Source organism: Urocampus carinirostris, chromosome 2 (genome assembly GCF_059441175.1).
Source record: "Urocampus carinirostris isolate Australia breed hairy pipefish chromosome 2, RoL_Ucar_1.0, whole genome shotgun sequence".
NCBI lineage: Eukaryota > Metazoa > Chordata > Actinopteri > Syngnathiformes > Syngnathidae > Urocampus > Urocampus carinirostris.
Window position 1 is genome coordinate 38,471,018 of NC_142350.1, and position 16,709 is coordinate 38,487,726.

General features: G+C 38.5%; 1 protein-coding gene across 3 annotated transcripts in view; it reads right to left on the bottom strand.

Moving 5' to 3' along the window:
- me1 (malic enzyme 1, NADP(+)-dependent, cytosolic) overlaps positions 1 to 16,709 on the bottom strand; it is an 89,884-nt gene that overhangs the window by 2,247 nt on the left and 70,928 nt on the right. For all 3 annotated transcript variants that reach the window (XM_088326454.1, XM_088326455.1, XM_088326457.1), the window contains 7 exons: positions 14,680 to 14,783; positions 4,245 to 4,354; positions 2,748 to 2,845; positions 2,498 to 2,611; positions 2,135 to 2,240; positions 282 to 424; positions 23 to 196 (listed from right to left, as the gene is read on the bottom strand). In XM_088326454.1, the coding sequence (XP_088182580.1) occupies positions 23 to 196; positions 282 to 424; positions 2,135 to 2,240; positions 2,498 to 2,611; positions 2,748 to 2,845; positions 4,245 to 4,354; positions 14,680 to 14,783 (849 nt within the window). The remainder of the gene's footprint in view (positions 1 to 22; positions 197 to 281; positions 425 to 2,134; positions 2,241 to 2,497; positions 2,612 to 2,747; positions 2,846 to 4,244; positions 4,355 to 14,679; positions 14,784 to 16,709) is intronic.

Below are 16,709 nucleotides of genomic sequence, written 5' to 3' on the forward strand. Positions count from 1 at the left end.
CCGTGTCAAAGGTCATTGCTACCTCAGCAGCAGTAAGAAAAACATCTTCAGTGATGTGCGGAATCACGCAGGCGATGACACCGAGGCCCACACCAGGAAAGATGTACGCGTTGTTTCCTTGGCCAGGGTAAAGCGTCCTCCCGTCAGGCAAGGTGACAGGCTCAAATGGACTGCCACTAGCAAAGATACCCCTCCCCTATAGAGCAAGGACCATGTTATTATCTATTCAAGTGCAGATTATGCTTTTTCTGAATGCAAGTGTGGATACATTTCCACAGTACCTCCGTAAACATGTAACATTGCTCGGCGGTGCATTCTGCTTTGCTTGTCGGGTTGCTGAGAGCGAAGATGATTGGGTGTTTGTTAAAAGAGGCCATGTCCCTGATGATCTGCTCGGAGAAAGCGCCGGCCACGGCCGCCACACCTGGTACACAAAGACGGTTCACAGAATCGACACACTGACACCACGCTGATGGGAAATACTAGAAAGCGGGTTTGTGAGACGGGACACTGATTCTTTATTCCTGCTATTCTTTTAATATTTCTCTTATTTTAATGTTGTCTATCCATCCATTTTTTTTTGCACCGCTTATCCTCACTTAAGCCGATCTTAGCCATCAGAAGCCAGGGGGCAATGCCTATGGTTTCCAGCGAGTTAAAGGGCACACAGAAGAAAAAACTGCTCTTACGCTCACTCTTACCGAGGGAAAGTTTTGACCCGTGAATCAACCTATCAACATATTTTTGAAACAAGGAAGTAACTGGGGTGCCCGGAGAAAAAACACGCTTGCCCAGGGAGAACATGCAAACTCTGAACGGGGAGGCCGGGAGCTGGAATTGAACACTGGCCTTAGAACCATGCGCTGGATGTGCTAACCAATCAAGAGCAGTCTAGTTAAGACAAAAGCTACGAATAAGTAAGAAAAAACAGATATATATGTATGTATGGGAACCCTGATCCGAACTGGACAGGAACCTGTTAGTTGGGGAACTTGATATAGTCAGGTTTGGGTAGGGTTACTTTAACTGGATTACTTTCAATTACTTTTGGAATACTCCAATAACAAATATGCTAATAAAAGACAAAAGAAACTAAATATGAATAAAATTATGACTCACAGCACGTGGTAAGCTTTCTCTCCTGGCTTTGATCTCTTTGAACTCCGGCAAAACTAACATAAAATGCGACAGAAACAAAATGAAAATAAATCCAAACAGCCTGCCAACATCATTTTTGCTGTTCCATGTATTCCATTACTCCCGAGGCTGCACAAAATTTAGAATTTGTAATCATAATTAGTTTCTTTTGTCTTTTATTAGCATATTTGGTATTGGAGTAATCCAAAAGTAATTGAAAGTAATCCAGTTAAAGTAACCCTACCAAACCCTGAATATAGTCCACTGAAAAATGTAAATAAACAAATAAGAAAGTGCGAGTATAAGGTGATAGGGGGTAGCTATAAGTAGGTCTTACTGGAAAAAATGAAAAAGTCCTTAGTTTTAATAACCCCTCCCATAGTCTTAGGTGAATTACACAATTTGGTTATGGAAAAAAATAATTAAAGGAAACAACCAGACACATTAACCTGAATTTGGTGTGTGCCAATTATATACCGGGCATCACGGCAGCGCAGTGGTTAGCGTGTGTCCTGCGTAGTTCTGAGGTCATGGGATCAAACCTTCCTGTGTGGAGTTTGTATGTTCTCCTCATGCTTGCAAGCCTTTCCTCAGGGCACTCTGTTTTCTTCCGACATTCCAAAAACTTCAGGTTAATTGGCCGGCCCAAATTATCCCTAGGAGTGAATGAGCAAGTGAGTTGTCCGTCTCTGTGTGCCCTGCAACTTACTGGTAAGCAGTTCAGGGAGTCCCCTACCCACTGCCCAAAGATGGCTGGGATGGGCTCCAGCACCCCTGCGACCCAACTGAGGATAAGCGGTGCAGCTAATGAAGGATAACGATAAGCTGCTTGCTTATCTGAACTTAACATTTATATACAGTAGCCCCAAGTCTGACTGGTGAAAATTTGTCCCAACCTTTAGCATTTAAGTCATCTATCCATAAGAATGACTTTAGCTCATGCTTTAAGCGCCATGATTGTGTGTTGACAAAACAAAATTGACTTGCTGTGATTTACCAATGATAGCGGTGGGTCTCAGTTCACGGACCACGTCCTCCAGTGTCCTTATTTCGGGGTGCACGTGAGCAAACTTCTCTTTCTCATGAGTCAGGTGATCTCGACCCTTAAGCATGTGGAGAGTTAAGAAGAGTAACGCATGGCAAACTTTACGACTATCTACCAATAAACCTTAATGATTTGTTGGGTGCTTAAAATCATTTGCATAACTTATTAATGTGTATGTAACAAATGTTGGAGATTTAACTCATGTAGAAGGAGCATGTGCAGTCCTTTGAGGGTATGGCACACCAGGTAATGGAAATGCTATCAAGGGTAGACAGTGCAAATGTCACGATGACAGGAGTATTTCAATAAGGTCACCTTGACAATGAGGCCTTTGGAATCGACCATCCAGATTTTTTTCAAGCTCTCGTCCTTAGCAAGGCCCTCCTTCTCCATGGCCATTGTAATCAAGTCTGCAATCCCCATTGCTGCCTGGTACAAACATGACAGGGATATAACAATAGATATTTTTTTCAAATACCAGTCTTTCTCTAGTGTTTTTACGTTAAGTGATATTCAATAGACTTGAAAATTGATTACAAAGTCTGAGTGTGTAAATCTGACCCACCTCCCCGGCACCTTGGAACACAACAGTGTGGTCACTCATTTTGCTCTTGGTGATGCGAAGGGCCGCCAGAAGTCCTGCAACTGCTACTGCAGCAGTGCCTGAGAATTACACAATACCAAAAGTTAAAAATCATTTGATGATGAGCTACAGTCATGCCGGTAGTGATGTGTCTTTCTTGAATAAAACAGAAAAAATGAGTGTGTATTATCTAGCGAATATATTAAAAAAAATACTTGTTCAATCATATAAACATGAATCTTTCAAAATACTTTTAGTCCGAAAATATTTATTTCACATATTAAGAACATCATCTTAACATCTTGCTGCTACTGTTGGACAAAAACAAAACCCTTGTGAAAATATGAAAATAAAAGACTTTGAACCTCCTTAATTTGTATTGTTTCTTGTGCTTAAAAGCACTCATTAATGGTTGCACTAAATTATACAGCGGCATCTAGTGGTCAACTTTTACACAGGATCCTTGTTAGATCTATTAAAAATATATATCTGTAGTATTAACTCTGTTAGGAATCCGGCTCTTGCATTTATTTTTTGTTTTGGTTGCAAATCACAATACAGCGAAATCTAGTGGTCAAATAATACACACTGTCCCTTTAACCGGTGGAAATCTCTACTAGGGTGTACTTATGCATACTACAACGGAGAAGCCTTACAGAAGTCCACCTTGCATTAATGTCTTCTCTCTAGTACGGACACCGAAATAGTACATTTAGTAAATTTCTCCAGGTTTACAAAGTGTGGTCTCTCTGAAAAATTGTAGTGCTTTTTATGTTGGTCTTTGCCATCTGTTGGTTTTCCACTACATGCCCAAATTTGCCACAGGGTCCCAGAGGAGAAATTACTATAGTGCAGAGGGTCTCCAAAATGGTACAGCAGTCCCTGAAAAGTAACCCTTCAACTGGATCTGAAAATAGTTCACCAGTGATAGCAATTTCCTAAGAAATTTGATTTCTAACTGGCAATAAAATCATTGATATGATCAGCGTTTAAAAAAAAATAGTGGTTGACTGTGCTTATTTGAACCCTAGTTCTAATGATTACAACCTGGTAATAATACAATAATAACATCGTATCCACATTGAAAAAGCACAAGTTGATATTTTAGAGATGCATTCAAACTAGTAGCCTTCGTGATAATCAGTAACAAAAACGGAGCTGTCACGTTCAAAAAGGTTGGCAACCCCTGCTTTAGTGCATCCGGTTTAAATGGACTGCATTTGTATAGTGCTTTTAATTAGTCACGGAAAACCTCCATTTCGCTTCACACCTTCCCCTTTCACACACACACTTGCACACCGATAGCCAGAAGCAGCCATACAGAAGCCTACCTGCCTATTAGAGGGATTGTGGGTTTAGTGTCTTGCATATATTAGGATCAAATAAATGTACAGTACACCGTAAACATAATAAAAATACCACGACTCAAATATCCAGCTGTAATGAGAAAAGACAACAAGGTTTAGTGTGGCCAGCTACCTTGGATGTCATCGTTGAATGTACAGTACTTGTTTCTGTACTTGTTAAGAAGGCGGAAAGCGTTTGTATTCGCAAAATCTTCAAACTGAATCAGGCAGTCCATTCCATACCTGTGAAGAAAAGGATATGATTAAAATAGGGATCCTAAGAGCCAAGAGATCCGTAGGTTCGAGAGCATTCTCCATTCGGGCCCCCTGAGATTCGATCTGCTACCTAAGTGGAACGGTTTAAATCTAGGCTTAAAACACACTTCTATTCTATAGCATATGAATAACCTTTATTGTATGTTGACAATATCTTTGTATAATTTGTTAATGCAATATCCATTGCAACTTGGTCATCCTGAAAGGGGGATTACCTCATGTGCGGTCCCTTCTCAAGGTTTTTTTCATTATCCCCACGTTGAGGTTTTTGAGTTTTTCCTTGCTCTCGTGTAGGTTTTAGATGAGGAGATGGTGTAATAATAGTCTGTGGTTTGCAATAATCTGTGGTCTATGCAGCCATTTGAGACTCTTGGTGATTAAGTGCTCTACAAATAAACATGACTTGACTTGACTAGAGAAAATGAATGAGGGATTTTGCATTTCTCTGGGTTATATTTCTTTGGCCTGAAACTTTTGTGAGTGAATTCAGGAAGCAGACAAAGACTTTTTTTACGGCACTGTATAACAGGAGCATGAAAAAGGGAGATGACAGTACTTTATTCAATATTTACCAGGTACTCGCAACTTCTTCGCCCTCAAATCAAGCTAAGTCCTCAATTTATCTATCAGGATTAACCAGCTATGAAAGTTACACACTACAGTTCCCTTTAGGGATCATAAGAGTAAATTTCTAGTCACTGGAGTTTATTTTTAATCCTCGAGGAAGGATGATAAGCAAATGCGATTTGGTAAGTTAACTCGTCGACCACTGTTTTGACTAGTGGACGTACGTTCAATATTTCATAATAGAGGCATATTTTTTGTTTGTTTATTTCTTCTCTTAGATGTAACACGCACATGAACACCGCACAGCTTGATTTTTTTGGGCACATAAAGTAATCTATTGTTAATGTCTGTTCGGCCCTTTGAGACTCCTTGTGATAGAGGGCTGTACAAACAAACACGACTTGACACTGCTGCAAGTTTTAATGTGTCCTGAAGAGGGAGCTTTGCACCACAGTTTGAGTGCTTAGTGCTGGTGGAGGCACGCTAGAAGCTCCGTTTTAATGCAGTTATCATCTTTGAAATGAAGACAAATTAATTTAATCCAAAAACTTTATTAAACTAAACATAAACATCATCAAATCATTAAATTGTTTTTTTATACGAGCTAACACATGCTGTTTGAAGAATCTTCAAAGCACAAGAGAGAGGGGCACCCAATGATCCTAGTAAGACTGATGAAATGTTCAACACAGTTAGTGGCAGGACCTTGTAATAATGTTAAACAAAATAAGCTCAGTGTTATGAGCTGTGAAAATGGAATGTAAAGCCATTTTTTTGTTTGAAGAATGTCGAGTTCCCATGCCTTTCACCAGATGGCTCCCATGTTAAGGAATTTACGCAATGTTTGCAAAAGCTCACTCATACTTCAAAATGAAACGCCTGGTGCAGCAGGAGGAGGCTGGTGGAAAGAGTCAATTAGATCAATGGTTCTCAACTGGTCCAACTTCAGGAACTACTTTCCCAACCTAATTACAAGCCTTGACCAAAAAAAGACATATTGAATGAAACGATTGTGCTGTTTGAGACAGAGACAGATGTTTTTGTATTCACAAAACAAAACTGCATCTGGCCCTTGAGGGGCTGGTACAACAGATCCTAACATTTATCAGTGGTGTATTCTTTTCATTCTATTAATTTCTGTGGTGTAAAATGGCAGGTGCCTACTTGGATTTTCAGAGCATTATTGCCATGCTGTTAAAGTGTGAAATTGACCCTTTTTTCCTGAATCAGTTTGCCGCGGCTCAGGAAAACGGTTCCGTGACCCACTTTTGTGAGAAACTGTAAACTAGATCAAGATGTAATTCGGATGGCTTTCTGCCGGTAAGTATCGATTGTATAGCATCATGATTGATATTTCAGTGGGTAATCTCAAAGGAGTTTCAAGGATAATTTATCCAATACTGTTACAAAGTTACAAACTAACCCAACAGTATCGCTCTCCTGTTTCCATGGCAACAGCATAGCACGACTGAACGCCAATATTAGCCTTTGAAATACTAACGTCTGCTAAGCAACAAGTGTCTGCAAATACAAAATACCTCATTACCGGTAGTTCTTTTATTTTCTACCAAGCACAGGGTTAGCTGGGTCAACCGGAACTTATCCCAGCTGACTCTTGGGATGAGATGTCTTAGAGACCTACTTCGGACTGCCGTACTCCTCAGTCAACAGATGAATGCCCTTAATTTATGAATTTGAAAATGGGTGAGGGAAGGTACCCAAATGAGTCACAGTCCTGACTTTTTCTGGTTGTCGATACGCTCCTAAAGGACAAGGCCACAAAAAAGGATATGATTGCTCGCAGAGTTCTAAGAGATAGAAGAGAGTGTGTTATCTAGTGTTTCCTAGTAGTTAAAAAAAAAATCTTCACTCGTTCAAACAAACAATGATTGATTTAAATAATAAGGAAAACAATACGTGTGTAGTCATAAAAACGAGCATTTTTTAAAAATACTCGGGAGACATTTGCATTCATTTTACATGGCTAAAGCCTCACCTAGTGGAAGCTGACATGATTGTCGTCAGTTTTGTTGCCATGGGTAAAAATAAACTAAAAATCTGTCCTTTTTTCCCTTTTTTTTTACAGATTTTTTTTTCTTTTTCCTATCTTTTCCCCCCTTTTTTGTTCTTCATTTAAATATTTGTTCCTTTATCCCTTTTTCTTTTATTCTTTCTTTTTTTTATTACTTTGTTCTATCTTTTTCTTCACGTTTTTTTTTAATTTTTCTTCGCGAAAGGAAACAAAAACAAGAGTAGAAAAATCTTGTCAGTCAAATAAAAAACTGTCCTTTTAAAGCAGGGGTCTCCAACATGGTGCCCCCAGTACCAAGGTAGCCCAACAAATCAGCTGAATACCCCATGTTGACCCGAGTGTTGAAATTGCCTGGTTCGTTGTGATTTTTCTGGTGAAAACATAGTAAAAACATTTATACACAATTGTTTTGATGGACTTACCACTTAAGCCAGTCTACCTTGTAAGTATGTGTACTTATTTATCTAAAGATTTTTTTTATGACATGAATGTCCTCTTTTAAAGGGACATTGTGTAAAATTTGACCATCAGAAGTCAGATTATTGTATAGTGCTGCAAAGCAAAGGGAAGATTACAAAACAACGAGGACTCAAAGTGACCCAACAGCACCATTTTTTTAGTCTTTTTGCCTAGACCTTTACAAGTTTTTTGGTTCTGGGGGGTAACCTTAGTCTCAAGATGCCGGACAACAATGTCAGCTCCCCTGAGTTGAGCCTCATGTTATGTAAAATAAATGCTAATTTCTTGACCTACGAGTATTTTTAAAAATCTACTTTTATATTAGAGTTTATATATTTTCGCTTATTTTTTAAATAAGTATTGTTTTTTCATGTTTACCACTATGAGGCGCTGAATTATACACAATGTGGACTTAGAGAGTATTTATTACATGTTTATCCTTGAATGCTCCGCCTAATCTCATTGTAATTATTGCTGTTATCAATGAAAATGAATACAATTCTAATTCTACTCCTACACATTGAGAGGAGTCACATGAAGTGGCTTGGGCATCTTTGAGGAAGAAACTTTAGAGGCTTTCTAAGTAAGATGCTCAAGACATGTCCAATCCCTGAAAAAACGCATTAAGATTTTAGCATAGGAATGCCTTGGGATTCCATATGACCCGCTGAATGTGGCTAGGAAGAGATAAGTCTGTGCTTCACTGCCTAAGCTACTATTCCTATGACATGACATCAGACACAGCATTATTTCCTTTTAAAGTTTTATTAGTTTTATTGTACTTTTTTAAATTAGTGTTCGGATGTAAAACGATTCAAGGGATTTTGTTTTCGTTGGGAGTGTTATATAAATGAAGTGCCATTGCCATGTGTGCCAAAGCATTTTCTAGCTTCTAACAACTTGGAGTGAATGCAACCTGGCACAAAATCCCAGACATTCTCCATGTATTTAAGAAGGAGCCAAGCTTTAGGAAGTGAAAGAAACCTGTGACTTAATTACGAAGCCATGAGTACTTTTACAACATTCAGCCCAGATGTGAAAGTACAGTTAATTCTTGTGATGACATTTCAGAGTATATTGCTTTATTTTGAAATGTGTCAGTCTTGAAAAATACAGTATATTCAATTATTAATTATGGTTTTCTCTGCAGTGGAGGCACAATGTTGGCTTGGATTTGAGTTTTATGTTAAGTGCTTCATATTTGAAGGCAGTACATGTGTGAAATTTGTTTGCATCAGTTACTGTTTCCCTTTTACAATTAAAGCCTGTCAGCATCTGTGGTAAAGACATAAGATGGAAATATCCCAGGCAGTAAAATGCAGACAGTCATTCCCCATTAGTATTGCATTTGTGTTTAAGGTATTCTACGTCAATCTTAATTAGTGGAGAACTAAGACCACTGAAATGATTACTTTTATTATAATTGTGTTTTTATTTGTACCATAATTACTGTTAAACTAGATTGTCCTTCATTATACATTTTACTTTTTAGAAGCAGGAATCAAGGGATCACAATCACATTCAAATATATTTCTTGGTGAATTGCGATTTGCAGCATCTCCTTTTGGTAAGATCAGAAATTAAACACAGTGGGGTCTTAAATGAGAAGATAGGCCAGGGGTCTATTGTTGGAGTTTGATGTACTTCTGTGACGGAACAAGATCATCTAGCTACTTTCTGGTTTGATCCATGGCAGTGTGCATATATCACAGACTAGAAATCATGTAACAGATTAGCTGATTCAATTGATAATTATTTATAAGATGATCTCAAATTCTCATCTCATCTCATTAGCTACACCGCTTATCCTCAGTAGGGTCGCGGGGGTGCTGGAGCCCATCCCAGCAATCATCGGGCAGTGGGCAGGGGACAGCCTGAACTGCTTGCCAGCCAATCGCAGGGCACACGGGGACAGACAACTCACTTGCTCATTCACACCTAGGGACAATTTGGACCGGCCAGTTCACCTGAAATGCATGTTTTTGGAATGTGGGAGGAAACCGGAGTGCCCGGAGGAAACCCACGCAAGCACGGGGAGAACTCCACACCGGAAGTCCGGAGCTGGATTTGAACCCACGCGGGAGGTTCCCAAGACATGAACTGTGCCGCACATGCGCTAATCAACACTTATTTTACTCAAATGCAGACCCAAGAACTGCTGTGGTGTGGAAGGAGATAGTCAACGGTGCTGAACTGAAGCTTAAACAACATTAGATGCATCTTAAGTTCAACTTTGTGTGGTTTTCTCCCTTTAACTTAGAACTTAAAATTAGTTTGAGGGCCCTGAGATAGGCTTTATCAACATTGTTTGGATCCCTTAAAAACAATATTAACTGACTCAAAAACACTTTATTCCCCAGAGCTATTACCACCTTAAATAAGCACACAAGACTGTAAAATAAATCCTTCCTAAGTAGTGAAAAAAGTATATTCTTATTTTATTCATTGACTCTTATATTTTGCAAAATGTTGCTGCTCATGTACTATTTTCATGGCACTGCTTGCAAATTAGGCCAGTCTCCAATTACTACTATGTAGATTTTTGCCTATCCTAATAAAAAAAAAATATCACATGTTTATCCGAGTGCTATGTTCTATCAATGATAACAAAGACAATTCTAATCCTATTAAAGTGCTGCTAAAGTAAAAATAGTTCAATAGTGACTGGATAGTGACTGCATTTCTGACTCCTGGGAACCTTTCCTGAAACATAGAAACCAAAGGCACAAAAGTTACAAAGTGGTTAACAAAAGAACATAAAAATAGCACAGCTCATATTTTGGTGAGTGAATTGCAGAGGAAATTGGAACAGGTCATGCAAACAGTGGCAAACTGCCCCCGGAGCAAACGACACGGCTGGAGTGCTGCAGCCCGACAGGATGCAAAAATCCTTTGTTGTCATAATCGGAACACGTGAGGCTGTTTTATTTTTATTCTATTTTGGTTTTACTTTGGAATAAAGACACATGTCCAGAAAAAAGTGACATCGGCCATACTCCTTTTTCCAGCACTGGAAGAAATGGCTTATTTTGAGCCTGAGCCTGGCTGCCAACATGGCAGTCGTGTTGTGAAGAAAATGTGTTTTCTATCAAATTGTGAGCTTTTCTGAAAGCACGGTGTGTCTGTAAGAATACACAGAATAATGGGAGTAAGAAGACCGCAATAAACATTTTATTGTCTTGAACCCTTCCCTAAAAAAGCAATAACAGGGCATTGACCTTTTGCTCGTTTAATTTCCTACTAGCAGGGTCACCAAAGTTCACACAAACCCAAGTGAAAGGGTCAACGGAAGAGGATGTCACAACTTTTCTCCTCATTTTGTTTAAAAGGAAAATCACAGGGTTGCACATCTGAGGTCATTTTAACAGAAACATCAGACTGATAAACAAGGAAATGTGACATAAAAATTTGGGCTGGCATCTTCTAACCAGCTGACTGCTACTGAGGTTGTGGGATTGAGTAGAAAGAAACTCCCAGCCTAAAAGATTCTTGGTGTTGGGTAAAGTCCAAAAAGAGGAAGTGTTTGAGTGTGTATAACTGTGTCTCAAAGTCTTGAGGGCCAAATTCGTCCACATGATTTTATGTGGTCCGCAAAAGCTTGAAAAAGACAAAAATGGAACAAAAGAGTGCTCTGACCAAAAAAACTACATTATCCACAATGTCTGTCAGCTACAATACCTGCAAAGTGACGGACCACCACCAATATAAATGCCAATGAATGAAATTGAAAAATTATTCTAAATATGTTCAAGAAGATTTTGTATTTTTGTCATATTTAGTGTATAACATATTGTAGAGTGGTAATGTGAACAAAACATGCCTGTTCAAAATTTTGTAATAGAGAGCTAGTCTTTTAAGAGCAGAAACACGCTTTAGACCGACACCAACAGCAATCAGATGTTGAAGGTGCTGTATCTGAGTAAGATCAGGATGCTTTTCCTGCTACTGTTGTCCATGGAAACCAGCACTAACTGTTTCATGTGGGGGAGCAAAAAATGGCTTGGAGAGGGATGGATGCCATCATTCCTAATAAGGAAGAAGTTGCTTTACACTGACAACAATGTGACCAAATGATGAGGGTGATGTATCAGAAGGCCTATCCTTTTACTGGTAACCATGGAAACCAGTACTGTTTCATGTGAGGAAGGAAATCCCTACCCAAAATGGCCAGAAGAGAGATGAACGCCAGTAGGCTGTACTTGCCCAAGATACACCAAGAAAAGTGGTGACCCCGATGACCCACGTGGTTAAGTGATTTGTGAACCAGATCTATGTTTTTTTAAATGCAACTGTAATGTTTGAACTTGAATAAGTCTGCACACCCACTGCCACTTTGAGTCGTTAACATGACACAACTATTCATTTTTTGTGTTTGCTGTGACTAATACCCTCTGGTAGTTGTTATGGACCTACACAAACAAAAAAAAATGAGTGTTTACTTCCCTGTGTGTTATAACGGACGTTATATCATGGTATATTCAAAAACAAATGAATGAATTAGTTTTATTGAGTAACATGAAAGATGTCCTAGAGAACTTTACCAATGAAGTAAATATTAAGGGGTTAAGGAACACTGGTCTGATGGAGTTGATTTATCCTGTCGTTGTTCAAAGTATGTACATATTGTCCAAATACGTTTGGATTTCCCATAAATTAGTAATGACTCTTAATGTATTGCAAGTTAACATATTAAAATTGCCAATTTTACATGACCTTTACAGACTTAACATGATGACTGACACCAAAATCAAATCATTTTGAGTTAAGTAACTGGGACCATAAACCTCTGTTGAAGTGATGTGTGAGTGTGACTACATGGATTAGGATGGTTTGTTTCTATTCGAAACCAGGGGTGCATGTTGTTGAAAAAATAGCTTCTAACAATTTGGAGTGAATGCAACCTGGCACAAAATCCCAGACATTCTCCATGTATTTAAGAAGGAGCCAAGCTTTAGGAAGTGAAAGAAACCTGTGCCCTAATTACGAAGCCATGAGTACTTTTACAAAATTCAGCCCGAATGTGAAAGTACAGTTAATTCCTGTGATGACATTTGAGAGTATATTGCTTTTCTCTGCAGTGGAGGCACAATTTTGGCTTGGATTTTAGTTTTATATTGAGTGCTTCATATTTATAGGCAGTCGATGTGTGAAATTTATTTGCATCAGTTACTGTTTCCCTTTTATAATTAAGGCCTGTCAGCATCTGTGGTAAAGACATGAGATGGAAATATCCCAGGCAGTAAAATTCAGATAGTCATTCCCTATTAGTATTGCATTTGTGACGTCAATCTTCTTAGTGGACAACGAAGACCTCTGAAATGATTACTTTTATTATAATTGTGTTTTTATTAGTACCATAATTACTGTTGAACTATATTGTCCTTCATTATACTTTTTACTTTTTAGAAGCAGTAATCAAGGGATCACAATCACATTCAAATATATTTCTTGGTGAATTGCTATTTCCAGCATCTCCTTTTTGGTAAACTACGAAATTAAATACAGTGGGGTCTTTTATGAGAATATAGGCCAGGGGTCTATACGTTAATTTTTGAGTTTGATGTAGGTCTGTCACGCAACAGGATTATCCAGCTACTTCCTGGTTTGATCCATGGCAGTGCTCATATATCACAGACCAGAAATTATGTAACAGATTAGATGATTCAATTGATTATTATTTATAAGATGATCTCGAATTACTTTACTCAAATGCAGACCCAGGAACTGCTGGGGTGTGCAAGGAGATAGTCAATGGTGCTGAACTAACGCTTAAACAACATTAGATGCATCTTATGTGTAACTTTTTGTGGGTTTTTTCCCTTTAACTTTGAACCTGATTTGACTTGACTTCAAGAAAATGCATTGACCAAAGTTAATCCTGCCCTCCATTATTTGACCTACATCTCTTAAAGATCGTCAGCTTTATAGTAGAAAAACAACATACTGTACATAATTGAATTCCGAGCCACATTACCCCAAGTTTGATTTTTGTAATGACATACCAGTACAATAAAATCATATAGTCGGAAATCATTAATGCAAAGTTTTTTGAAAAAGTAAAATTGTCCAAATTAATCATTGTCCTCTACTAATTAATACGGGTAATACAAGATGGAACTTTGTCCTATTCGTTGAGAATGTATCGATATTGATTGCTAGATTTTCTTATACCGTCAGAAAACTTACTGAGCTTAAATGCCCACTCTCATACGTAACATCAAAAAAATGAAAACGCAGGACGACAAAATATAATTTTTGAAAATGTAGCAATGATGATAAAATACATATATGATATAACATTCAAAAGTAATTTTAATGTATGAGAAAGAGAAAAGTTGTTTCTTCAAAGGTGCCCTTGCGATTTTATATTGAATTCCAGAATGTTTCACCTGATTTCTTGTACAGAGAGTGGAGGGCCTGGATAGTGCAGGACTAGCCTGACAGTGCAGCCTGCAGCCAGGTCCTTTTGACGTTCAGACCGAACAGGTCTGAGGCAATGCGTTTGAATCAAAATCAGTGTGGTTCGTAAGCAGTGATTTGGAAAGGAGGATCCCCACCCACGGAAAATACAGCAAGGGATGGATCAAACCAATGTTGTGCGTTTAGACGGAAAAACAAAAAAAAAAACACGTGCTGTTTATTACTCATAAACCAATAGACCTATAATCACACACTCAATCCCGGGACTTGTAATTATTCGTTTTTCCAGCAATCTGGTGACTTTTAGGGGTAAAGCATTGAAGTTGCCTGTAGTTGAGAGGTTACCCAGTTATTACAGTAGCGGCTTCTTTCAGTAAACTATGCTTCTGTTCTTTTTTAAGGCAGGAGGCTGCCAAAGTACTTCAGATGGTATACTTGTGGAACACTATCAGAACAATAATAAGAAAAGTGTCAATAAGCAAATCATTTCTGCATTGTGACCAATTTTAATACTTGTAAATGAAATCAACAGTTCTGGTAGACTTTGTAGCGCCCTGATCACTTTTCAATAAGGTCCAGTGTTCACATTCAAATATGGTCATTCTGAACAGCACGGAGCCCTATATTCCAGCCATAAAACCCAAATCAATCAAAGCAGAATTTTTTTTCCAGATATCTGAATCCCACAAAATGTGTCTACGTGACACACTGTGCACGTAGAGTAGACTCAAAAGGTCTGCATGTTATGAATTCACAAGGCAGATATTCAAGAGGAACTGGGCAAAATATGAAGTGTGAGCCAGAAAATGCATACCTGTCTGACACGGCTTTCATAAATTCATCCAGCAGGTCATCATATGCTTGGCCTCGCACTCTCTTGTGCCTGAGTCCAATGTAAAGTGGATCTTGCAAAAGTGACTGAAAAACACAATTAAAAAATTAAACAAATTGTACGAGATGGTTTGTAGACTACATTTATCATTTTAACAGAATTACTTAAAAGTAAAACACCAGATAATTAGTAGCTCAATCATCCCAAAGGGCGCACCCACCTTTGAGTTTGTGGTCAGGCCTGGTGCTGCAGTTAAGAACAACGCCTCAGCCACACAATTAGTTCGGGAGTTTAATGCTTTCTGTATATGTTTTATGGTCATACAAATCTGACCTGGCAGAGCCAACATCTGCTTCATCTCTCTACTCATTGCATATCTGCTTTAGCATTACCATGCACAAACATCTCAACATTTATAAGTTCAAAGCCCAAAGTCTTGGCAACTGTGTTCACGCCTCATTTGATCTCATTTACTTCCCATGCATTTTAAATATATAATTACACAGTGGCTCTAAAATAAGCAAACATTAAGGAGGAAGCAGTCACCTTTCCATTGCGAGGTCAAGAACCATTCCAGAAATGTATTTATATGATGCTGACAAGTAATTTCCTGGCAGAAGTTTATTGGAGAGACTCGTGCAGGAGTTAGCCAGGCTAAATTGTAACCTAAACCGGCAAAACGTGATCGTTTGAAGTCATTGAGTGCAGCAATAACCAGCCTCACTTTAGTGGTCATTTTAAAAAGTGATGCAATCGCATGCAATGAGTTTGCAAAACATTTATTCACGGACACCTGTGTAAAGTGCAAAGCCCTGCACAACTGTATTATCATTAGGTTACGTAATCTGTGGTATCTAAGGGAGGGAATATATATGGTTTATCCCCACACACCCCTCACCCCCATTAAATAATTCAACATATTTTATTGTTAGACTGCATGTATCAAGATATAAGAATTGTGATAGCTCTTGGAACATATTTGCAGAGACATTATGTGTCATGTCCTGCACGGTCGTCATGGCACCCAGCTGGTCCCGCCCCTTGACACTGGCTGAGACAGACTTGATTGCGTGTGGGATACTGAAGCGCTCCTTTTGGGACTGCCCGTTGCCAGACCATTGCTTAACTTGAGGAAAGACCTGTTCATGCCCGTTTGACCTGAGTATACCTAGTTTGTAATTTTGGTTGACTTTAAGCCTGTTTTGTTTTGTCTTTGGTCCCTGCGTGTTGGACAACTTTTATTTTCTAAATTAAAGTGACTGATCGTACACGCAAAATGAGTTCACACTTCCTGTCTCCTGGTCCGTTCCGTGACATTATGACATCTAATGGTCACAGCCATTTTACTGAGTTCCCCGATTAAACGCTACAATTTGTGATTACTCTATTTGTAAATACTTCAATCCTGAGGCTAAATTAAAATAGATAATACTTAATTTCCCTCCCAAGTATCCTGTTGGATTAAGGAAGACCTTCTCAATTATTTTCTGTCAACCCACCACGCCCCCTGCAGTACCTCCTCAGAGTAAGAAATCCTCTTATGTTATTGTTGTGTTTTATGGTAAGGCATCTATGGTGAGTATTTTGATTTTTCTGTTGATTGTCAGTTTTTATTTGTGTAGTTTTAAAAAAACATTTTTCTTCCACCATCCCTAGTTACATCATCAATAAAGACTTGCATGATTTTCTTTCACAGTCCTTCACAGATAATCTTGTGTATTGTGTGTCATAAGAAGACACTGTCTTTAGTCATTCCTTGGTTTATCCATCACTTTGGTAAAGTGCAATCTTGGAATCATTGGTCTGTAAAGTTTGGTTCCAAAACGTTTGTTGTTAATCTCTTTGCTTCTTTTACAGAATCCAAATGGTCTTGGCGCCTGTCAAGTCTAATCGTTTTTATTTAATTGTGTATTTCTCTGTCTTCTATGTTACAAATAATCCTGATGTGCTTGACTTATATTACAACTCGTTTTCTGCTTTGTAACTATTTTTGAACCGAAGGATATGACGTC